The sequence below is a fragment of the Grampus griseus genome (assembly GCF_964374135.1).
Source record: "Grampus griseus genome assembly, chromosome: 11".
NCBI lineage: Eukaryota > Metazoa > Chordata > Mammalia > Artiodactyla > Delphinidae > Grampus > Grampus griseus.
The window spans coordinates 56088406-56112528 of NC_139005.1; the positions used below are offsets into that span (position 1 = coordinate 56088406).

The 24123-nt window shown below is 42.7% G+C and overlaps 1 protein-coding gene across 2 annotated transcripts in view; it reads left to right on the forward strand.

Moving 5' to 3' along the window:
- The window catches only part of MYRFL (myelin regulatory factor like), a 115389-nt gene that overhangs the window by 45363 nt on the left and 45903 nt on the right, over positions 1-24123 (forward strand). For both annotated transcript variants that reach the window (XM_082665822.1, XM_082665823.1), the window contains exons 3-10: positions 1384-1451; positions 1557-1815; positions 2612-2703; positions 9100-9250; positions 12831-13026; positions 14998-15074; positions 16223-16333; positions 18471-18561. In XM_082665822.1, coding sequence (XP_082521948.1) covers positions 1384-1451; positions 1557-1815; positions 2612-2703; positions 9100-9250; positions 12831-13026; positions 14998-15074; positions 16223-16333; positions 18471-18561 — 1045 coding nt within the window. The remainder of the gene's footprint in view (positions 1-1383; positions 1452-1556; positions 1816-2611; positions 2704-9099; positions 9251-12830; positions 13027-14997; positions 15075-16222; positions 16334-18470; positions 18562-24123) is intronic.

The following is a 24123-nucleotide window of genomic DNA, read 5'->3' on the forward strand; positions in this document are numbered from 1 at the left end:
ACTTTCCAATTTCTGTTGGGATGATAGAGGTAGTTGCCTGACTCTACAGGTGGGAGAAGTTGATTTAAGGGTCCAGCTGTTCTTTAATTAAACTGTCAATCAATTCTTTCACTTTTAGCTCTACCTTACCCCTGAATTCAGAAACTGCTGGTGATGCCAATGTCTTGGGCTTTTCTGGAGTTGTTTTCAAATTGGACAATGTCTTGTTGGTTCCTACATCCCCTCTGCCATCCCCAGGCAGCTTTTCCCTTCTGGTAATTCAGTTACCATCCGTCCTATTTCTGTCTGCCATACTGTTACTGAAATGTGGTCTGTTGTAGTCTCTATTCGCGTCCTCTGTGTCTTTTTCTGTTTATGCCTCTTTATTCCTTTACTTTTATTTCAGTGGAGTTTTTGGAGTTTCATTTCGGCGGAGTTTTTTCGGTGGAGTTTTTGGAGGAAGGGAAATGTATGTTTTCTATTCCCTTATTAATAAAAAGTGAATAAACGATAAAGGACCAATTTGAGGAGAAAACATAAGTTTTCTAGTAAATAATAAAAACAGATTTCTCTCTTCATTGCATGATGTTGAAATCTTAATGAACCAAGAAAAATATGATAGCTTACTCTCTAGCAAGAGAATCAAGTGGAGGATGGTGGTGATTATATATAACTTAGAACCACAGAGTTTCTGAGCCATAAGAAACTTTTTGAACAGAAAAGGTAGCGTTTTTTTGAACAGACATTTTCACACTTAGTGATGGTACTCATTTTTTAAAATGAAATTTTACTTGCACCTCAATATATAAAACAGAAAAAAAGTTATAAAATATTTCCCCCAGGCATTTAAAATTTTTCTTTTGTAAAACACCTGAGCTCCTTCCAAGAGCTTGGCGATTCCCCAGAGCACAGGTGGAAAACCATTGCTTTAGTGGTGACATTTTATACTGCTTTAGCCCAACCATCTCTCTGGCGTAAGTGCTTTGAGAATGTTAAGAAGACACAATAATGTTAATTAAGCTTTGTTGAGCACTCACTGTGTTTGGGGCTGTATGTTGTGGGCTTTACACACAGTATCTCATGTAATTTTCACTATGATGCTATGAGGAAGGCATAATGATTATTCCCATTTTATAGGTGAGGAAGTGGAGGCCTGAAGAGGTTAAGTACTTGTTCATGGATACACAGCTAGGAAGTGGAAGAGGTGGGACCCAAACCCGGGTCTGTTTGACTCAGAGCTCACTCAACACGACACTGGGCGTGTTCTGGTGGGCTTTGGCCCCCAGGAGCACCTGGAACCCTCCCTAGGGGTGCTGTACACAGAGGGCTCTACCAGTTTGTGAAAAAAAAATATAATGATGGAATAAGTTACAAACAAAAGGAATGCATGTCTCTAATCCTCAGGCAACGCCAGCTCCCAGATACCCCACCCTATTCTGCGTCAGACTCCTGCTCTCCTCCACAGGTCAAAGGTGAGTGGGACCCACCTCCCTCCCGCACGTCTGGCCCTTGATTCTCTTCTTTTGGACTCTGCATGGTGAGAAAGAGGGGCCTTTCTCACTTGTGTGTTTCCCCAGGTGCTTGCTGCCCGACTCTGACACCTGCCGCCGGGGGGATGCCAGCTGCTTTCCTCCTCTCAGCAGCTGCTCCTGGGATGCTGCCTGCACACCTGCCGCAGGGCTCGTCTGAGATGAGCGACTCTGCTCATTCCCACAGTGCCTTTCACAACTGCTACCCAGACGCCCGTCATCTCAGGACCCCTCTGGACAAGTCTGTGTCCTCCCATCTGGGAACTGGTTGTTCTTACCATCCGCAGCCTCTGTGCCACAGTCCTGGGTAAAGGGCAAGATATTTAGTTATGAAAGACCAGCCAGCCCCTCTACCCCGCAGTGCTGGTAAAGAGTGAACTGTGGAGTCCTCTCCAGGAGATGGCAGTGTTGAGACATATATCAGACCCCCAGTGCCCTTGGCTTCAAACCAACTTTTAATCAACAATCCACTGAACCCAAGGCCCTCATTCAGTGGAAAGCTAAAATGTCAGAAATGTATAGGGAGATTCTGGGTGCTGCAGAAAGCACTGTTTGCATTTGCAGCCTCAACTAGACCACTCAAGTGATTTGTGAATGAGCTCTCTGAAAAATGTCTTTCAACTGTCTTAATTAATATTCTTTTCTTCTCTTTCCCTTCCTCTCCGCCTTCCCTCTCTTTCGTTCCTCCTTCTGGATCTAGAGGATGGCAAAAAGAGTAAAGGCCATCAAAAACTGTGATAAAATTCTATGTGAAAAACATTTTCAGGTATAAAATATACCCTTAGATTTTAAGTATCTTCTGTCTTTGTCTCAATGAGTCCTCTGCCTTTGGAAATGTTGTCAGTTTATTTTTCAAATAGGTGAATCCCAGATCCACTGGAGAGTGAAAAACTAAGCTTCAGACTAGTAGGGCTCATAGAATAGGAGCTTGCCCGTCCACTCCATGTATCCACCTGGTGTTGCAGACTAGTAGGACTCAAGGAACCTTAACTAACTAGAATTAGTCTTAGGAAGAGGCCCAGAGCAGAGTCCTGGGAAATTAAATTTGATTAACTTGGAGAGAAAAGAAGAATCCTAACCTTATTTTGGGTTCTTAATTTTAGACCCTCATTGCCACCGACCAAGAAGAGAAAGTGCACACAGGCGCTGGAAGACTCCGGGGACTGTCACGTGTGGGCCCACCACTCCAGACCAAGTGAGCCAATCCGGGGCCTGTCACTGCCATTAAATCATGGATTTTTCCCAGCCTTGCAGTAGCCCTACAAAATTAGTTTCTCTCTCATAGAAGGGCAATGATAGGCTCTGGGAATTTATTTCTTCCCTCTTGACATAATGTTTCATGCAGTGTTAGGTAGGGTCATACAGGTGCTCCTGGGAAGAGATGCCATTGTCTCTCTGGTGGAGATGAGATGCTGGTCCCTTCAGTTTTAGGGGCAATTGTGTCTCAGGGGACCAAGGCTCCAGGCCTGGGGAAGCCGTGCCGTGTGGCAGCACCTACAGGAGCCCGCTGGTGTGCTCGTTGCTTCGTTCAACTCAATCCTTCTCAACTCAGACGTGCACACATGTAATATGGGGATCTTGGTAAAGTGCAGATTCTGGTTCAGTACGCCTGAGGTAGGGGCTGAGATTCTGCATTCCTAACAAGCTCCCAGGCGATGCCCATGCTGCTGCCTCATGGGAGGGACTCGGAGAAGCAGGACTTTAGAGCAGCGGTCCCCAACCCTTCTGGCACCAGGGACCGGTTTCGTGGAAGACAGTTTTTCCATGCATGGCGGGTGGCGATGATGGTTCAGGTGCTCATGCGAGCGATGGGGAGCGATGGGGAGCCGCAGATGAAGCTTTGATCGCACGCCCGCCGCTCACCTCCTCCTGTGCGGCCTGGTCCCTAACAGGCCGTGGACCTTACCGGGCCGCAGCCCAGGGGTTGGGGACCCCTGCTTTAGAGGATTTCTCCAGGGCAGCAGGAAGGTAGAAAGCTGAGCTTCCCTAGCGCTTGCTTCCAATTAGCAAGTTCCCAGTAGATCTTTGAAATTCTGGAAAATCATTTTAAAAGTCTTTCAGCAGCATTATACGATGCCCAAGTGGCCAGCCCCCCTCATTCTTTGTCTTACATATCATGGGACATACCATGTTTTGAGCTTAGAGACCTGATCAAGTTGGGAACAAACTGAGGCTTCTGAGCCTGAAGGCTTGAACTTCTGAATCTCCAGAGTAAACGCTGTGACACTTACTAGGGGAAAGGAGAATCCTCCGTGCCAGTGCTATTAGCCACTATAAATACTTAATGTAGGCAGTGAGAATAGTGCCCCAAATACAGGGTACCAGGTCATATCTCTTTTACTCCCAGGCCTCAGCTTGGCAAGGATCCAAGATTTCCCTCTCGAGGCTCCCCTCCCTCTGTGGTCCCTACACTCCAGGGGTTTATGCTGCCTGGACAGGAGGTGCCCGTGGCTTTCTCCCCTGCTCTGGTTGCTGCCTTTGCCCTTCACAGCCACGTGATGAGAGCTGGTCCTCTGTGTCCTGTGGAGCCTGCTGGTCCTTTCAGGGACGTCTGGCCTCAGCTCCATCATGGGCTGTGAGGGTCCTTCAGTGGACGATGACGTCACTTGGCCTTGTCCCACAGATCGTAACCCCCTGGGCATGCTGTGGTAGCACTGCACGGGGCATGCAGCCATTGTATAAACCAAACCTCTGCTGCCTTCTTATCTTTTGCATGGATCCACCATGGCCAGCAGCTGCTTGATTTTTCTTATTCAACCTCAGAAACGCAAAATGCTAATTCAAGCCTTGTTTCTGGATAATGTAGAGCTCTCCATCCACCTTCCTGTGCATGGTTACTCTAATTTCTTCAGGTATCCCTGCATCCTGCCTGCAGCTTCTTTATGCTTCTCAAATACAGAAAGCTGGGTAAATTTCTAGCCAGATGAGGGACCCATCTGTTCACTCTCCCACAGATGCAACAGCTCCCTGAGAGTACTGGGCAAGTCACCCAAACCTTCCAAGAGTTTTCTCATCAAACCAGTTTGCTCCTCAAATTCTCCTGGCTGTTTCAGAGTTAAGCTCCATCCTGTGATGATGTTCTGTGGCCTGTCCCTAGAGAGGGCATTGAGAACAGCCATAGAAAAGTAACTGAAATGTTCCAACAGATAGGAAATCTTGCATCCCTTGTTTAAATCCTATTCAAAGGTCACTGAAAAGCCACCTAAAGATAACTGGCTCCAGACAACAGTTCCAGAATGAAAAATGAGCAGGTTCCCAGGGGAATTAAAAAAAAAAACAAACAATCCAAATGCCATGTTTTCAGCAGAAGTTTTCCAGTGGAGAACTCGTATTTGATGTTGCAGAGGCCAAGGGTTTTATAAAGGTCCTGGGGAAATGGCATACGGGTAGTGGAAGGAGGGGCTAGTCTTATGGGCAGGATTTTGATGGGGGAAGATGTTCTAAATCAATGAGTAAGACTTTTCCAGTGACCTTTTCCCCAGCAGTTCACTTTGGCCAAGGATGCCAAGAACCCCCTTTATAAGGATCACAATGTAGAATTACTGGGTTGCTGGGGGCAAATGTAAAATCTTGCCTAGAGAGAATGTAGCTGCTGGGCAGGCTCCTGCCAGCTAGCTGGTTCCTGTCCCCCCATGGTCTGGACCCCAAATACAAGAGGGTTCCTGGTCCCATCTGATCCTAACTCTAAATAAAAGAGGGCTCACAGCCTCATATGGTTTGAACTTCAATGCATGAGGGTTTTTCAGCCCCAGAGTCGTAGCTTTTGGTCCACAGTGAGAGGTGCCTGGGCTGAAGTCACACTGTAGAGTCAGGAAAAGCCTCATGTCTCCAGTAATCGGGGACTTTTCAAGCCTGACTTTCCTTGATTATCAAATGAGAATCACAATTTCTACTTCACCCATTTCCAAGACTTTTAAAAAAAGTAATGTATAAGAAAATATTTTGAAAGACATTCAAATGCAAGCTGTGAATTTTCTCCAAAAAGTTGGGACTTGGGCAGTTTGCTACCTTCATACTTCTGTTTCTCTCTTCTGTTACATTTTCTCAAGAAATCCTCACTGTAGCATGAAGAGAAGAGAAGGTTTGAATCCCATCTCTTCCACATAACAGCTGTGACACTGGACTAGTTATTTCAGGTCTTTGAACCCCAGTTTCCACATTTGTTAAATGGGATTAAGAATCCTTACCTTGTAACCACTTTATAAATCTGTTTGGCTGCATCTACTAAAACATATCCAATGACCCAGTGATTCCCCACCTAGGAATATACCTAACAGAAGTGTATACACATGTCCACTAAAAGACATCCCCCCAAATATTCATAGCAGCACTAGTTGTAATAACCATAAACTTAAAGTAACCTGAATGGCCATCAGGGATAAACTGTGGTATATTCATGCAGTGGAGTACTATACAGCAGTGTATATTCATGTAGTGGAGTACTATACAGCAATGAAAACGAACAGACTACTGCCATTTGCAACAACAATGAGTGAATCTCATAAACATGATGTTGGGCAAAAGAAGCCAACACATAAGAGTACATATCATATTATACCATTTCTATAAACTCCTCTATGGTTTGGATTTCAGAATAGTGATTATTCCTGGGCAGGAGAAAGTAGTAACCAGAAAAGGGCATGAGCGCTTCTTCTAGAGCGCTGGAAGTGTCCTATTTCTTGATCTAGTGGTAGTTACCTAGTATAATTCATTTTATAAGAAAGTATCAAATTGTGTACTAATGATCTGTGTACTCTCCTTCATATATATTATACTTTAATAATGAACGTTTATTGAAAAAAAAAGGGATCCTTACCTTGAAGATGAGTTAACGAGTTGATGAGAAACTATGCCAAGTGTCTGGGACAGTGCCTGCAGCACAGAAAGCACACAGGACCAGTAGATATCATTTTTATTATCATTAATCTTGAGGTCCCAGATTGCCATCCCTGGGGCTCACCAGCTGATAGCTAGCTCCCAGGGAAGCCAGGACTATGTCAGTCCTATGGAATGGCTGCCCCGAAAATCTTGCTGCTGTGATGGGAAAGGTCTGGAAATAGCTTTATCCTTGAGGACAATGTCCCCTACCCACTGCCCACCCTCCCTACCAGCACTTGGAGGAGTGGCACTGACCTTTGGTTGATTCCCCTGGCGCCTTACTGCCATACTTGAGTAGGAAAGGGTCCCAGTTAGCTGGTGTTCACTCAGGCCCATGACATTAATTATTTCACATTAGATAGAGTTACTATGGAGGCCAAGAACAGAAGTACTTGCCAAGGCTTGTTAGGAATAACTGAGTCACCTGAGTTGAAACAGATACGTGTGATAATGACAGTGCCGCTAATACTAACCAAAGGCACCATTGTTTAAACTTTTACTGGTGGCAGACACTGTGCTAAGCACTTACCGACATGACTCGCTGAATTCCTTCAACAGTCCTGGGAGGCATCATATTGTTACTCACATTTTGCAGGTGAAGAAACTGAAGCCTAGAGACGTTAGACCATTTTCCTAATTGTGTAGCCAGTATATGTAGAGTTGTGATTCAAACCCAGTTCTGTCTGATGCAAACTCCAAGCTCCTGAACTTCCTTTATCCTCTCTCCGCTGGAGGAGGGAGGAAGGAAAGATGGAAGAACTAGTTTCTCCCTTTCTCTGAACTTGGTATAAGCAGGCAAACCATGGAAGGTTTTTTGTTTGTTTTTAAAAGCTTTTGAGCCAGGTAACTTTTGGAGGAGTGAGGGCATGAAGAGCTACTTGCATTGCTGACCTCCTGTATCCTTTTTATTTTATTTTGGCTGCGCCGGGTCTTAGTAGCCGCACGCAGGATCTTTTTTTAGTTGCGGCACGCGGGCTTCTTAGTTGTGGCATGCATGTGGGATCTAGTTCCCTGACCAGGGATTGACCCGGGCCCCCTGCATTGGGAGCGCAGAATCTTACCCACTGGACCACCAGGGAAGTCCCTGACCTCCTGTATTCTTAGCTGGGAGAAAGTTTTTCAGGATTTTGAGAAAATCCTTTTCCAAAACGGTTGTTTACAAAACCCCCCAAACAGATGTTCTGCTTAGGTGACAGGAAATAGTGATACCCCAAGAAAAACACAATTTCTGTGACATTTGGGATCCAAAGTAACCTGAGGCAGCTCTGCTATTTACTTAAGTCCTCAATAAAAGTATAAAGAAAGCAAGCTAGGTGAGTGAAGGAAAAACCAGCCACATGCCCCTGCATTTTCCAAGCTGTGGGCTAAGTGCACATGCTGTATAGAAGCTGGTGTCATATCCCGTGTTGTTGCTTACAGCCGACACCTGATCTTATGTACACACACTATTTCCCTTTCACTCCTGATATCAGGCATGAGTAAAGGTAGGGGAGCTCACAGAAAAGGGTAACAGCAAACATCCTAATGGAATTTACATAAACATCTGCGGTTGAATTGTACCATTTGGTACAATTAGACAAACTCAAATTAGACAAGCAACTTGCAAGGATTATGCAAAAATAGTGGCTTGCACTTGTGAAATTGCTGTTATTGGACCATTTTTGAATACAAAAGTAGCAATTTCATATAGTTAATACTACCTTCTAACAAGATATTCTGTGTTACTTTATCTTGGTATGAGCTTTGAAAGTCCTTTCACTTGTATTATGATATTCTCTCTGCTTGTGTGATGTTGCAAGATGGGCAGGACACCTGTTTGAATTTCCATTTTGCCGTTGAGGGAATTAAGACACTAAGTGAATAAATAACTCATCTAAGTTCGAAAAGTAGAGAATCTTGGTGCCACAAGGGACCTATAATAGATTAGAGTGTATTGGTTGCAATTAACAAAAACAAAGAAAAAAAGGACAAAACCAAAAACAAAAAAACAAAACCCCTCAAACTGCCTTAAGCAAAAACAAAACAAACAAAAAATCAAAATGAGGGGCTTTACTGGCTCCTGTAACCCAAGATTTAGGAGTGGATCCCAGAACTCAAATCATGCCATCAGGACTGGGTGCCCTTCACTCTCAACTCTGCCTTCCGCTGTGCTGGCTTCATTCCCAGACAGGCTTTTCCCTCATGTCCCAAAATGGTGCCAGCAGCTCTTGGGGATGTGACTTATAGGTTCAAACCTCATGGAAAAGAATCAGCATCTTTGAACTCGTCTCCCCTAACATGCTGAGATCCACTTTGCTTGGATTGAATTAGGCCATGTGTCTACCTGGTGCAATTACTGATGCAAATAATGAATGCTGTAGTTTGATTGATCAATCCTGCGTCCCCTCCCCTTCTCAGGCTGGGAGTGGACTGCACCTGAATCACACAAACTGGGAGTGAGGAGACGCCAGGACAGAAATGGGGTAGACGGATACTGAGGGGAAAGTTTCTGACAAGTGCTTGCCATGGTACCTTAGAATCACTGACCCCAAGCTGCTCATTTTACAGATGAGGAAACAAGGCCAGCCACATGCCCCCTGCCCCCCAACACTTGTCACTCCCCACACGGTCCCTCTGCCTCATACATGGCCTATGCATTAGCTCCATGCAGCTGTCGGTGAGTCTAGGAAAAACAGCCTCGGAGGAAAGATTTAATGCACTGATTTCTTTGCAGTGACAAGTAGGAGTCACAGCAGCGAAGTGCAAGACCACGACAGTGAGAGACAGAACATGATGCCTGTGGACCAGTGCTCTCCTGCTTTGAAGTGGCAGCCATACCGAAGCGTTCCTTGGCATAGTTTATTCAACAGTCAATATGAAAACCTGTAAGTGGCCTTAGGAACCCTATGCTTGGCCGGAGAATGAGGGGAGAAAGGCAGTGCTGACTCTCAAAACCAAAGCCAAGTATTTGAGCTTTGATGCCACCCCTGATCAAATGGGATGCATCAGCCAGAAAGTGTGTCTTACTCCTTATATTTTGCATTTTAACAATAAATAGTTGGTTTTCTGGCCTTCAGGAATCCAGACCTGTAATTCTAACTCATAATTTACCCACTAAATGATGGAGGAAGAGGGAATCTTTCTGAGATCACATGCCCAGTTTAAACTAAAAGCTGGAAAATGGAGATTTCCCAAATCATTAACATTTAATCCTGCAGTTAGTTAAAAATCCCATAGAATAGTTTTGGGGGGCCACATTAAATTGTTAGCTGCCCCAACATCTATGCTGCAAATCAGTATTGTCAATTTATTGTCAATGCGGCCTGCAGCGATCATAGTTGATGGTGGCTTTATATTAAGAGACTGAAATCAAACCATACAAAATATCCTTAAAGTGGAAAATTTTCATCCTATTCTTATGCCATTATAGTTTCGAGAAATAAATGTGGACTTATGCATTATTGCTCTTAAACATCCTTCAAGCCTTCTCTTTATTCCTTAGGGTATAATTTACCTACCCAACTCTTCTAGAATTTTCATTGATTACAAATGCCTTCTTGAAACACTGAAGCGTGTTAATGGTTAAAGAACAGGATTTTCAATTAATAAACATAATATGAAATGAGAAACGCTGGGCTACAAACTTGAGGGTCTTCAGGGTATTTTCCAAACTCAAATATAGCTTCATTAAGAGCAAAACGTATCACTAGGACTTTTATGTTGGATGAACTAGACAGAAGAAATCTTTTCCCTAAAATCTAAGGAGTTAAACAGACTTTGGGAGTTGGTATGTTTAATAGGAGACAAAAAGAAGCAAGTTGCTACTTGTTTCATTGAAATGTCACAACTTGTATCTTTGCCACTGTGTGCAATAGAAAAAGAAAGGAAGGATCCATAGATCTTGGTTTTGAGTCAGCCTTCATTTGATGATTTTTTGGCAGTTCTTCCATATTCTATCCTAAGTACGAGTACCAAGGTATGAAACTGTCACACATATGCACAGTATTTTAATTGAAGCCTATAATGCTTCCTAGTCTGTATGTATTTGAGTTGATCGAGTTTTCAAGGTAACATTTATCTCTCTTCTTACTTGAGTAGGTTTTTTAAGTTTATTTGGACAGCCAATCTATGCTCCACTGATCTGGAAAAAAAGGAGAACACAAGTAGTATCAACTCAAAGGTGTAGAGGCAGATTTATTTTGAAGGCTTAGCCGTAATTCACTTTTCTTAAGCAAAAAAGGAAGGCAATATTCTTCTGGATTAGAACTCAGGCCATCTTGAATTCACTACTCACATCATTGAGACAGAAAATCACTTGTCTCTTCTTAGATTATGTCTAACTTGTTACAAAAATATCATTTTCCTAAATAACCTAAAAGCAATAAAGTTAGGGGATTAAAATTTTATTACATCTTTTTTTGGGGGGAGTGATATTTACAACATGTGTTAAAAAGAGCTTTAAAAAGGCCAGTTTAGTTGACTTTATAATTAACTTTTGATATCAAAAACAGAATTGCTACTCTTAGGTAGGTAGAATAGTTTCTATAACCAGAGATTTGTGTTTAAGATTCAGAATACTCTTCAACTGTATGTGTTGATTCAGTTTCTGCTTACAGCTGTCCCTCAATTTCGGGCTAATGCTCATATATGAGCTGCAAATCTTACCTTCTTTCCTTAGAGTTTTTGACAGTGAAACATGGAAGATCACAGAAAGATATTTCCTTTTATTTTTCTCAACCAAGACAGTTCTTACTACCCTCTGTAGTAAAATGTATACAATTCAATCCATCCAGCCTTTCCACAAGCAAATTACAGATTAGTTCTAGAAACCTGAGTCAGTATGAAGTTCCCAGATGGCATAAGACATGTGGTCTTTATCAAATTCTTCATTCAGTGGTTTTTGCCTTTGCTGCTGGCGGGCACTGTGGTTGTCGGGCCTTTGATCAGCATCTTGAGGGTAATCAATGACCTAGTGAGTTGATCCATTGGTGAGGTGCTTAACTTGCAAAGAACACAAACACTCTTTTCCCAGGAGACCCATTCATATTTTCTGTCTCTGAAATTAGAGGAAAATTTAGAAACTATATGTTGTTCATTAAATGGCAGCCATCCAAATTGAGATCCCAGGAAGCAAAGATCCACAGAGTGACCGAGAGCTAGCAAAGCAGTTGAGTACTGCCCTCCTCTGTGTGTTATCTGAGGAAGGAGCTCCCTTCCTGAGGAACGTTTAGGAAACTTGATGCATTAAAAATCATCAAGAGGGCTTCCCTGGTGGCGCAGTGGTTGAGAATCTGCCTGCCAATGCAGGGGACACGGGTTCGAGCCCTGGTCTGGGAAGATCCCACATGCCACGGAGCAACTGGGCCCGTGAGCCACAATTGCTGAGTCTGTGCGTCTGGAGCCTGTGCTCCGCAACAAGAGAGACCGCGATAGTGAGAGGCCCATGCACCGCGATGAAGAGTGGCCCCCACTTGCCACAACTAGAGAAAGCCCTCGCACAGAAACGAAGACCCAACACAGCCATAAATAAATAAATAAATAAAATTAAAAAAAAAAAAAATCAAGATATGTTCCATATCTACAACATATATGGAAAAAATTACCAAAGGAGTTTTCAACTTCTGTATTTTCTTCTCTACTTGATAATGTTACCTGTTTAATAGGTTTTATTTTTACTAACATTTAAAAGTATTTAAATAAACATATAATACGCAAAGCATTGCTATTGAAAATGATTTGATAAAACAAATAAAGCAAGAGTCTGATCAGCCACCCCACCATCATCCCATTTTTTTTTCTTGCAGAAGTAAACAGCATAGTAGGTATTCAGTGCTATTACCAGATCAGGAAGATAAAAAGGAAATGACCGTACTTTAGTGAAAACATGTAGTCTGTAGTCAGTAGTCTGACTGGCTCTGGTTACTCTGGTTTAAAGCTATTGCTGGTAGTTCTGACCAGTCTGCTTTTTTCATATGACTGCCAGGAGGCTGAACATTCATTCATCTGAGTGATATGCATTCATTCATTCGTTTGAGTGTGGTGTTGCTGATGAAATTAGAGATTTTTTTTTTAAGGAGGAAAGAGATGAATTCTATCCCAGATATTTCATATGTCTGATTAATGTACTAACTTCTCAACTTCTAGCCTCCTTCTTTCTATTGTACAGTGGAGTCAAATTAGAAGTCTAGGGAGCACAAAGGGAAAAGGCAGACTGAGGAAACAATGCTTCCATTTGGCAGGAATTGTGCTTCTTCCTCGTGAACATAAAAAGCTGGGAGAGCGCCAGCTGTACTCGGAAATACTATTTTCATTTCCTTGGTGAAAATTAACGAAATTGATTAAATATAGCAATAGGTACTTTCCACAATATATTTTCCTGAAATGGTTGTATAATTAATATTGTTCATGAAAGAAAATGTGTAGAAAATATTTGTAAAACCGGTTTCTTCCTTCCACTTTTCATAGACCTGATATAGGCTATCGAGTTGTTACAGACAAAGGATTTAATTTTTCACCAGCAGATGAAGCTTTTGTTTGCCAAAAGAAGAACCACTTTCAGATCACCATCCACATCCAAGTTTGGGGAAGCCCAAAATTTGTCAAAACCCAAATGGGTCCAAAGCCAATAGAAATGTTCTACTTGAAAGCTTTTGGGATTAAGGTAAGTCTTTTATTTAGTTCAGTTTAACTCAGCCAGCGTTTACTAAGTGTTCCAGTTGTCTGTTGCTGCATAACAATCTATCCCCAAACTTGGCAACTGAAAATAATCAGTCATTGATTTGGGTCACATATCTGTAACTTGGTCAGGGCTTGGCTCTGACAGCTCATCTCTGCTCAGGAGTCATCAGCTGGGGCAGCTCATCTGGGCCTGGATCCAGTTTCCAAGATGGCTCACTCACATGTCTGTCAAGTCTGTGCTGGCCATCAGCCAGGAGCTCACAGGGGGCTGTAGCTGGGAGGCCTTGGCTCTTCTCCATGTAGATTTCTCTGTGGGACAGCTTGTGCTTCCTCACAGCATGGTGAATGGCTTCTAAGAATAAAGGCTTCAAGGCACAGGAAATGAAAGCTGCCAATTTCTTAAGCCTGGGCTCAGAATCTGGCAGAACCTCACTTCAAACTACAGTTTTAAAGTCTTTTAGTGTATAAATCTTGCACTTCTTTTGCTGAGTGTAATTGTTTTATTATTTTTGATGCTGGTGCATTTTCACATGCAGTAAGTTCATAGTTTTCACCGAAATCTCAAAGAGGTCTCTAACTTAAAAAAGCCAAGCTAATCTAGTCAATGCCCCCCCTTTTCCAGTTTAACAGAGGGGAAAACCAGGCCCAGTAAAGTCACACAGTTCATCCAAAATATTAAATGATAGAGCTGGGATTAGAATGCAGGTAGGATGACTTCTGAGTGATCAACGAGTATTTATTACATTATTACCTGAGATCCAGCTCCTTAGGGTGAGGAACATCCATTACCTGCATATTTTTTTTCTGACCTGGGCTCAGGCACTGAGTCTCCCAAAGTGGGGCTTGACTGCTGAACACTCCAGCTGATCTTGCTCCAAACCAAACCAAAAGAAAACAACAGACAACAATGAAGTATATTTTTCTGAGTATGGAATTAATATGAGTCCATTGTGAACATTATGGAACATAATAGAAAAGTATGAAGAAGAGTAAAATTCATTCATATTTGAGATCCACCACTTGGTAGCCTAATTTTTCCTCATTGTTTTCTATTATTAAAATTACTCTCATATTAATAATATTATACTGTGAAAATGGCATTATATAATATCATTGAAGTCTATAAAATATTATTTACAAAGATGATATGGTTTTCCATTATATCGAGATACTACCATATTCCTGTATTATTGTAAATTTTGTTTATTTCCAATTTTTTATTGTCATTGATAAAACTGCAGTGAACATCCAGGTACATCCATCCTTGTATGAGGATAAATTCCAAAAGAGGGGTTGCACATCGGACATAGGATCGGTATTAAAAACACTGGATGTTGGTGGCCCAGTTGCTTTCCAGAAAGACTGTTACTATGCAAATACCTACAAACCATATATGATAGGGCAGATCTCACCAGGCCCTTGCCACTGTCTTCACTAATAACAAGAGTTTGTAGCAACTACTGAATAAATGTCATTCCTATATTTTATTTATTTTATTGTTTTTTGTTGTTTCTTCTTATTCGAATGCAAGCTCTGCAAGGGCTGGGATTTCTGTTAGTCTCGTCTTCTCATCTGTAATGCCTAGAGCAATGCCTGCTGCACAGCAGGTGCTCAACAAGTATTTATAAAATGAATGACTGACTGAATGAATGAGTACATGTATCCTTTGAGCTGCCTTGCTCCTGTGTTTTACTAGTCCACTCTATATTCCCTGTTTACCTGAAATCCTCTGTTGTCTTGTGTTTTCTTTGTTTAGTTCTACAGGTATTTGTTTCTTTTCTCACCAATAACGCACTGCTTTAAGGTGCCCTACATCCCTTCAGCGACTTGCCCCTCCTGCAAAGTGCCTAAATTGATGCCTTGGGAAACTTTAAGTATTTGAAAATTATTTACTAATGAACTTTTTAATTAATAAAGAAATTAATTATTAATTACTTTTTGTTGTTCTACGCAGGTAGAGGCCACCAATCAGATAATTGCTATTGAACAGTCCCAAGCAGATAGAAGCAAAAAGATTTTCAATCCTGTTAAGTAAGAATTTCTTTTCTGAATTCCCTTGTGAATGTTTTGGGAAGAAGGCCTATTGCCAAATTTATTTTGTTTATTTAAAATGAATTCTGCTGTAGGAACTAAATTAGTAATATGTTAATATTATGAACACATGCTTATCAACAAAAGTAGGTAAAACCATTGAAATAATCGCAAAAAAAGTCTTATAAAAAGCTCCACTTTAAGGTCATCATTATTTATATGATCATTTATTACTGACAACCTTGCTAACAACTTTGGTTCCTGGAGATAGATTATGATTAGATCTTTCTTTTAATTTTTCATTTAAATCAGCGTGAGGCTGATTGAATTGATTTCAAGGCTCTGGATCCATGCTGTGCTTACAATTCATTTTTTCTTGTTTTTTTTTTTTAAGCAGTGTTGATAGATTGCCTAATGGGTTCCAAAATAGAAAGCATACAGGACTGGGATTATTCAAAACAATGTGGTGGTCCAAAGCAATATGGCAGTAAAGCAAGAGGTTGCCCTACAGAATGAATGGGATTTGCTTTTCGACTGATTTGGCTGGGATGATTTGACCCTGAGTCAATCCTATTTGGGGGAAGAAGATGGTCTTACAGCCTGGACAGGCCAGCGGGAGCTCAGCCTGAAGCTCAAGCAGGAGCCGCAGTACAGACAGCTCTGCTCTTGCCTGGTACATCTGGGTCTCCCTCGCTGCGAGGCTGTGTGCGCCCTTCCTTGGGAGCACGCTGCCTTCCACAGCCAGGTCAGGAGAGGGCAAATACGTGAAGGAGATGCGAAGGAGTTCATGAGGAGCCTAGAGGAACCGCTTCAGTCAGGAGGCGCGTGTTCTAGCAACTGTGGCACAGGTGAAACAGCTTTTTTCCTGTTGTCGCGGTCAAAGAACCCGTCTGTGGGAGCGTGCGACCCTTACGAGTCCGAAACTCCGGGCTTGAGCTGCTGCTGGATGAACGTTTCTAACTGTTCAAGAATTACTCCCTGGCAGCCATTCCTGACCAGGCTGTGGGTACTTTACTAAAAATCAGTGTCCTGCACAGTGTGATGAGAGCAGGGGACTGAACATACCTGAGAAGCTAAGAATGAGTCCGATATGGTCAAAGACTTTGTGTTCTCTTACAGTCTCTCGATATTTTTGTTGTTTGTTTTAGAATCGACCTGTTGGCCGACCAGGTAACCAAAGTAACGCTGGGCCGGTTACACTTCAGCGAAACCACGGCAAATAACATGAGAAAGAAGGGAAAGCCAAACCCTGACCAGAGGTACTGGCGTGGTGTGTATGCCTCAGGCTGGCTGGTTACGTTACCTGATGGCCCAGGGCCCTCCAGCAGCCCCTCTGATCCTGTTGGTCCTACCAGCCGGCAGGCCGGGCCTCCCTCAGTTGCTTCCCTCCCTTCTCTGACTCTTTCCGTTTGTTGACCCATCTCATTTACCCTTAGGCATCTTTATTCTTCCATCCTCACTCCCCACAGTGCCTCCTCTCCTGCCCAGCGCCTGGTCATCTTGTCTTGATTCTCTCCATGGTCCTCTAGAGGGACCATATGTTCATGTCTCAAGGCTGGCCGAGGGTTGAGGATTGACTGCATTTCTTGAGAATTCTGTGTACTGGCCACTAGTTTAATGACCCGAGCCCTGCAGCTCTGCTGTAGCATTTTTTTGAAAAGAAAATAAATTTGCATTAATGATTTATACCTGTGGTTCTCATAATGTGGTCCCAGGACTAGGAGAGATGGCATCACCTGGACACTTACTAGAAATTCAAGTTGTCAGGCCTCACTGAGAACCTACGGGATCAACAACTAGGGGTGGGGTCCAGCAATCTATATTTTAACAAGCTCCCAGTTGATTTGATGCATGCAAGTTTAAGAACCACTGGTTTTAGAACATAGGTTTTGGAGTTGGAGGGAATTGAGTTTGAATATTTCATACTGCCATTTACTAGCTGGGTGACCCTGAGCATGGAACTTAACCTCTCTGAGGTTTCCTATTCTGTAAAATGGGGACAATATCCATATTTTACTCCAATAAGGTTGTTTCGGGGTTCTAAATGAAATAATATAGATAAATTGCTTAGCCCAGTGCATGGCACATTTTGAGCACCCAGTAGATGATGGCTATCATCATCATCATCATAACAATTACTACTCTTACTGACTTACTTTAGGTAAAGGGGAGAACTCTTGCCCTCCAGGGGTTAGAGACTTTAGAGTGTTACAGAAGTTGGTGAAGTGTTGTTGGGTTTTTAATGCAGTTCTTAAAGCAAAGGCTTTTCTGATAGGGATAGTTTTTATTTTGACTTTCAAGAAATGGTCTAATAAGGACCTAACTGTATATAGCACAGGTAACTCTACTCAGTACGCTGTAATGACCTATATGGGAAAAGAATCTAAAAAAGAGTGGACATATGTGTATGTAGAACTGATTCACTTTGCTGTACACCTGAAACTAACACAACATTGTAAATTAACTATACTCTGATAAAGTTTTTTTAAAAAATGCATCATGCTTTATAAAAAAACAAAAAGAAATAGTCTTATCTTAAAAATGTCTCATCAATGGTACACATGAAGAAGTAATTAAAATCACAGTGAGGGGCTTCCCTGGTGGCGCAATGGTTGAGAGTCCGCCTGCCGATGCAGGGGACACGGGTTTGTGCCCTGGTCTGGGAAGATCCCACATGCTGCGGAGCGGATGGGCCCGTGAGCCATGGCCGCTGAGCCTGCGCGTCCGGAGCCTGTGCTCTGCAATGGGAGAGGCCACAACAGTGAGAGGCCCGCGTAACGCAAAAAAAAAAAAAAAAAAAAAATCACAGTGAGGAAGGTTGCCTTGATAACAATCGGAAGGGAGGGTTCTGGTCTTTGACTAAAGTCATGGCCAGAGGATGTGAAAGGTGCAGTTTCCATGGCCAAGAGCAGATCAGGGCGGAAGGAGACTGTGTGGCTGGGCAAGCCCTGCTGGGTCACCATCCATTATGGCCTAGGATGTGTGGCTTGGATGGCTCTGGACAAGGGGACCTGGAAGGTGGCTTTTTGTTGTGCAAGTGCGCGGCAGCAGTGCTGTGTTGAGGGCCCAGGAATGCAGTAGAGTAAGGTCTGCACCAGGCCAGCGCAGATGGGCTGAACCCAGGCCCCCAGCAGGATGTCCGCTCAGTGAAGGCTGCTTTGGGCCTGCAAAACAGCTCACACATCCCTCAAGCCGGGCAAAGGGCAGACCCAGAACAACAGCGAGTGAATCAACTCCTCTCTGGTTTCGCAGGAGGGGCAACTTAGAGCAGCTTTTTAAATACGCGAACCCATCTGGGTAAATTCACTCTCGATTAACTGTTGGGTGACATTCGATTGCACAAATTATGTCTCTGTTTCCTGATGTGTTGGCATTGGTCTGCTATTTCTGAACTAGATACTTCATGTTGGTGGTCGGACTGTATGCTGCTAACCAAGACCAGTTCTACCTGTTGTCTGCTCACGTCTCTGAACGGATCATTGTAAGGGTAAGCTCAGTTCTTTGACTTTTCTGGATCCCACCTGCTTTTTCACCTGTAAGTAGACTTTGCATATTCAGTGGAATGCATGAAGTATGCAGTTTCTCAATTGCCAATGATGACAAAGATAATGATAGCAGTAGCAGATACTGTTATTTGTAGTTTTTACGCAGTGGTTCTCGACCAGAACTTTGTCTCCCAAGGGTCATTTGGCAACGTCTGCAAACATTTTCGGTTGTCACAGCTGGGGGTGCTACTGGCATCTAGTGGATAAAGGCCAGGGATGCTGCTCAACACCTTGTGATGCACAGGACAGTCTCCACAACAAGGAGTTATCCCTCCCCACACGTCAGTAGTGCTGCAGTTGAGAAAGTTTTTACAGTATGTTCTAGGCACTGGGCTAAATAATTTCTATATGACATCATTTTACATTGTTTCATTTTTACATCACATTCTTTATACCCAGAGAAGCTAAGGCTTAGGAGGAAGAGACAGTCATCCATGAGCACAAAGCTGATAAATGATGGAGCCCAGGTTATAACCCAGTTCCTCTGACCCCAAAGCCCACAGGGTAGGGAAAGAGGTAGGAAGGCATTCCATGCCCCAAAGTGATTGGTGACCCCAGGGACATCTGTGCCACTGTGCAGCACAGAGTAATGGCTCAGCACGTTTTGCTGAATGAATGATTGGTCACAGCTGTGGACGGGAGCTGTTGGCAGCTGTAGCAGCATCTGTGAGGGGCCAGGCCAGCCAGCACAGAGAATGCCGGGGCCATGAGGTAACAGGTGAGCACAGGCCTGGCAGCCCTGGGAGGGACTGCTTTGTTATGGATCTTTGAAGTGGCACCGGGGGGCATGCACGCTCCAGTAGGGAAAATGGTTTACGATGGGCACGTCCACTTACATGGCTGTTAAACTTTGGCCTGGGGACAAGATCTGCCCATCTGGGGAAGTGAGTCTTCCCTTGCTTGCCTTGAGCTATTCTGAAACAAAGGACCCTCTGTGTAATTCTTCTAGTCAATAAAAAATAAGGCATCTGTTAGTGGAACTCTTGACACTGCATCTCAGAGTTTCAGTGGAAGTAAAGTAATGATGGAAATGAGGTAAAGCACTGATGCTGAGGGCCGGCGATGTGCCTGCCCGCATGCACGCCCTGGGCTGTGTTTTTATGGGGCCTGATCTAAGCTGTGGCAGAACAGCCTGCCTCGCGGCAAAGGCAGGTGGGGTCCCCTCCTTTGGTCATGAACCGAGGGCAGAGGTTCCTGCCCTTCCCTCAGAAGGGGTCAGAGGGGTCTTTGACGCCTTACCTGATGTAATCTGGGATTGCTTTGCTGCGCTAACAAATCCGGTTTAAGTCAAGTCTGGAAACCTAGGTTGCTTACTTTTTCTGATTCCTCACAGGAAGGAATAAAGACAGACAACGCCTTTCTTTTCAGAGTTAGGGTAGATTGGATATCATGAAAGTGCCTCTCTGAGCTGTGGAATGCATGCTTGAGTCAGGCAGTCTGCTAGTCACCTGCATACTTAAATAATTTACCTGGTGTTGAGGTTTCTCCATTTCCTGCTGACAGCCCCTGCAAAGCTATACTTTGGCTGCCGTGCGAGTCTACACAGCAGCATCGTGAGAGGGGCCGCACCCCTGGACATTCTGTTACCAGCACTCTCTGTTAACGGGCACCTTCTCGTATCCAAAGCACAATAATTTCACTCATAATGATGACTTTGAGAAGTTGAAAGTGTCTGTAATTTATGTTAAGTATGAATACTAAAAAAATAAATAAATTAGTATAGATTTGGTGTCATATTATTCACTACGTTTTTATTTTTTTAAAATGATTGTATTCCAGATTCAATGGCTTTCTTCCAGCCATAATTTTTGGTTAAAGGGAATACCCTATTCTATATGTGTGCTGGGTAACACAAGGGTTACCTTAACAACAATGAGGAAAAAATGATAGTAATAGTATCTTCCCCTCAAACTGGAAGTATCTTATTGATATTATTTCATTCTAACCCCAAAACGCTGAGTGAAAATGAATGCAGACTTTTGAATTTGTTTAATCATATAATGTTTAAACCAACCAAGAGAAAAACTGAATTTAAGAAATGGCATTATTGGTTGAATCAGTGAGTTTTAGAAATGTCCCCAGAGCACACGTCTTGCCCCTGAGATTCTAGAGGGCACTAAACAGGTATATGTATCATGGGTTGAGCAGAGGGCAGACCAGTCTACATTCTATAAAAAAGCTAGATGTGCCCTCTTGGGTCACGGTCTGGGTCTGTTAGTTTGAGTGCTAGAACGAAGGAAGAAAAATGTGACAATTAAGACATTACAAGACCTGACCACATTACATGGAGACCTGCAAATTGCATTCAGCAGATCCAGATTCATTTTGAGACCTAAGAGTCATTTCTCCCCATAGCAGAAATTAACATAAGGGCAATTGTATGAAGGCTGGAGTAGATGAATTCTAGGGCTACAGGAGGGGTTCAGGAGACCAGGCTGGTCAGAATTCTCCTTGGAGAGAGAATGGTGGGCAGGACCCAGCAATTATTCATCCGGGTTGTCAATCAAAACAGCTTTGGAAATATATTTTGGTCCCATACTGTAAACTGACCAATTTAATGGAAATTAAAATTTACTCCAAAGAACAGATTTATTTCCCAGGTCTTTGTTTTGGGGAGCATTCCCCAGCAGGATTCCTTCAGATTCTCCTTGTTAATGACTAGGCTTCCCTTCAGCTCTACTTTTCTTCTAAAACACATAATTAAACCTGGTTTGAAGTGTGGCAAGCAGGAGGGATGATTATTTTTGTCTGCCTTTCAAAGACACGCCAGGGTTTCCTAGTTTTGAACACTAATAAATTATTCCAGTTATCTTCCAGAATAATAGAAATGGGAACGTCCCCCAAAAGTCCTCCTTTATTGCTCTGCAACCGCAGGGTCGTGAAGGTGGGAAACCAACACCAAGGGCCAGGAGAGACAAGGGAAGCGATGCAATTTCAAGGATGGCAAGGTATGGAGGGAGAGCAGAGCCATTTCAGGTGCCATCTCAGTTTTCACTGGCTCTTGCCCATTTCTGACCACAAATCTCCCTTCCCTTTCCCAACACACTAGAGCTACACACATACACGCACGCACACACACGCACACCTCCTCTGGAGTTCAGTTGAATTTTTATTTACCCAAAGGAATCAGTGTGTGGAGCAATGTCTGTTTCACTCTGCAGTTGGGATTCAACAGAACCGTCTACTAACTATGAAAGGGGTAACTCATGACCCCTTTCATAGTAGTAGCATGGAAGTAGTGTATGACATAAAGAAGTCCTTCTTAAACTTTATGGAGAATAAGAATACCCTGGAGAGCTTGTGAAAACACAGATACCTGGGTCCCACCTCCACAATTTTTGATTCAGTAGGTTGGAGATGTCTGAGAATATGCATTTCTAACAAGCTTCCTGGAGACGCCGATACTGCTGGCCTGTGGACCACACTTAGAGTAGCATCGGTAGATAGCATTTCTAGGCCCATTTTCGATAGTCTTTGCACAAGGTACAAGAATGAATTTCTTATGAACTGCCTTCCTCAGCTCAAGCTTTCCTATTATGCTCTTTGACTGCTCTTCAGAAGCCCAAACAATGGTAAAGCAAAGAAATTCCAGCTTTCCATTCCAAACTTGAATGGCCTCAAATTACTACTAGTGTTTCCTATTCCAAGCATCTGCAGGGGGCACCATTTACATTGTATTCTTTGTGAACAGAGTTCCCTTGGAATTGTGCAGCTCTGCAGATGCGTTACTGAGAGCAGATTCATTGAGTGTAGGTTGAATGGTTGTTACTCTGCACAGCAGAGTGTGTGGAGGATGAACTTGAGACTATGCATCCTCATTTTTACAAAGTGTGCATGCATACGTGATTTCATTTAATTCCCACAGCCCTGTGAGAGATAGGTAAAGAAGACACTATTATCTTTATTCTTCAGGGGAGAAAACTGGTACAGAAAGGTCAAGTAACTGTCCCAAAGTCACACAGCTAGGTTGTGTCACAATATAGACTAGAATGTTCGGGTCTTCCCTAAATATATGAGGCTGTGTGATGAATAATAAAAGTATTTTAGAAACTGTAATTCATTCTGATGTTTGATAGCAATCAACCACTATTGGGCCACATCTGAACACAACTTCATGACTCCAGAATGTTTTTCTGTGATTCCATTTCAGTTTGCTTTGACCCATTAACATTCTGGATACCAGAGAAGGGAAATAAGTTCACACATTTTATAATAACATTTCGCATTACTGACGAGGACTCCTCCTTAGGGCTCTATATTTAAACCATTGTAGATATGTGACCCTTTCCAAAATGATTTGAACATGTTTTAGAGATTTGAATTTTCATTTGATGAAATCCAAGTGAGATGGTTGTAATTGTTCCCCAAAATCGAATCTGCTTATATCCGCTGTTCCAGTACTGTCAGGTTACAAACAGGATAATAATTATCCCAAAGCTCATTAAGAAAAAGAAAATCCATCACTGTCCTGTTCTCTTCCTTGAAGTGGCTCATTATGTTCAGAGCAGAGGAAAATGCATCAACATTTTATCTGGCATACCTTTGGATTTAGTTGATTGCTCGCTATAAAAGGATTTGAGTCAAAGCCAATTTGCCATTCACCACCAAGGAGGCTCTAGGGATCTTGCGGAAAAGCTCTTTGTTCAAGTGAATTCACACAAAATAATGTTCAAAGTTGTTACTTTATATTCTTTCCCTGCTTTTGTCTATCCAGTGTCAATAGTTGAGTCTTCCAAGCAGCTCAGGGTTCAGACAGGTAGGAATGAAACAGGAGGTTGCACACACCTAAGTTTTTTAACTGAACCCAAACTTAGATCTGAACTTTGAGATTTCTTTTAATTATTATTTGTAAATTGGTAACGCATGCCTATGGTAAAAACATTCAAATAATACCAAGAGAGTAAGAGGAGGATAGGTCATAATTTAAAAAACAAATTAATTTCGTTGTGAGGATTTTGGTGGATTCATAGATCCTTACTTAAAGATATGTGGAAATATATTCAGTGGCAACAGGGAAATGGGGAGGAGGGAAGGCAGTACAGTGGAAAATTCTTTGGCAAAAAAAATGTATTTAACAGTAAAATCTCCAGAACTTTCTCTAGTCTGATAGATTCACTTGGATTTTCTTTGAAGACTGCATTTGGCCAGGGCTTTTTTAGGCAATACCACAAAACTCAAAGTTAGAATCATTATTTAATCATCAAAGGAAGCATAATCGCAGCTCTAGAACTCATTAGCTTTGTGGCCTGGGGCAATCTGTTTATTCTTTCAGAGTCTCAGCGTCAGTAAAAGGAAGATGATGGTCCTATCGCATGGAATTGGGGTGTGGATTAGCACACAGCAAATGCAGCTGTTACAGTTCTTCTGTCAGAATCATCTGTGTTTAGGGAATAGCTGAGGTGTACTAAATATGTTTGTATTGTCATTTGCTTGTCAATTGTGTATGAAATCATAAACATGAAGGTGTTTTGAAACTATGGAAGGGCTAGCTAAATGCAAGGGTT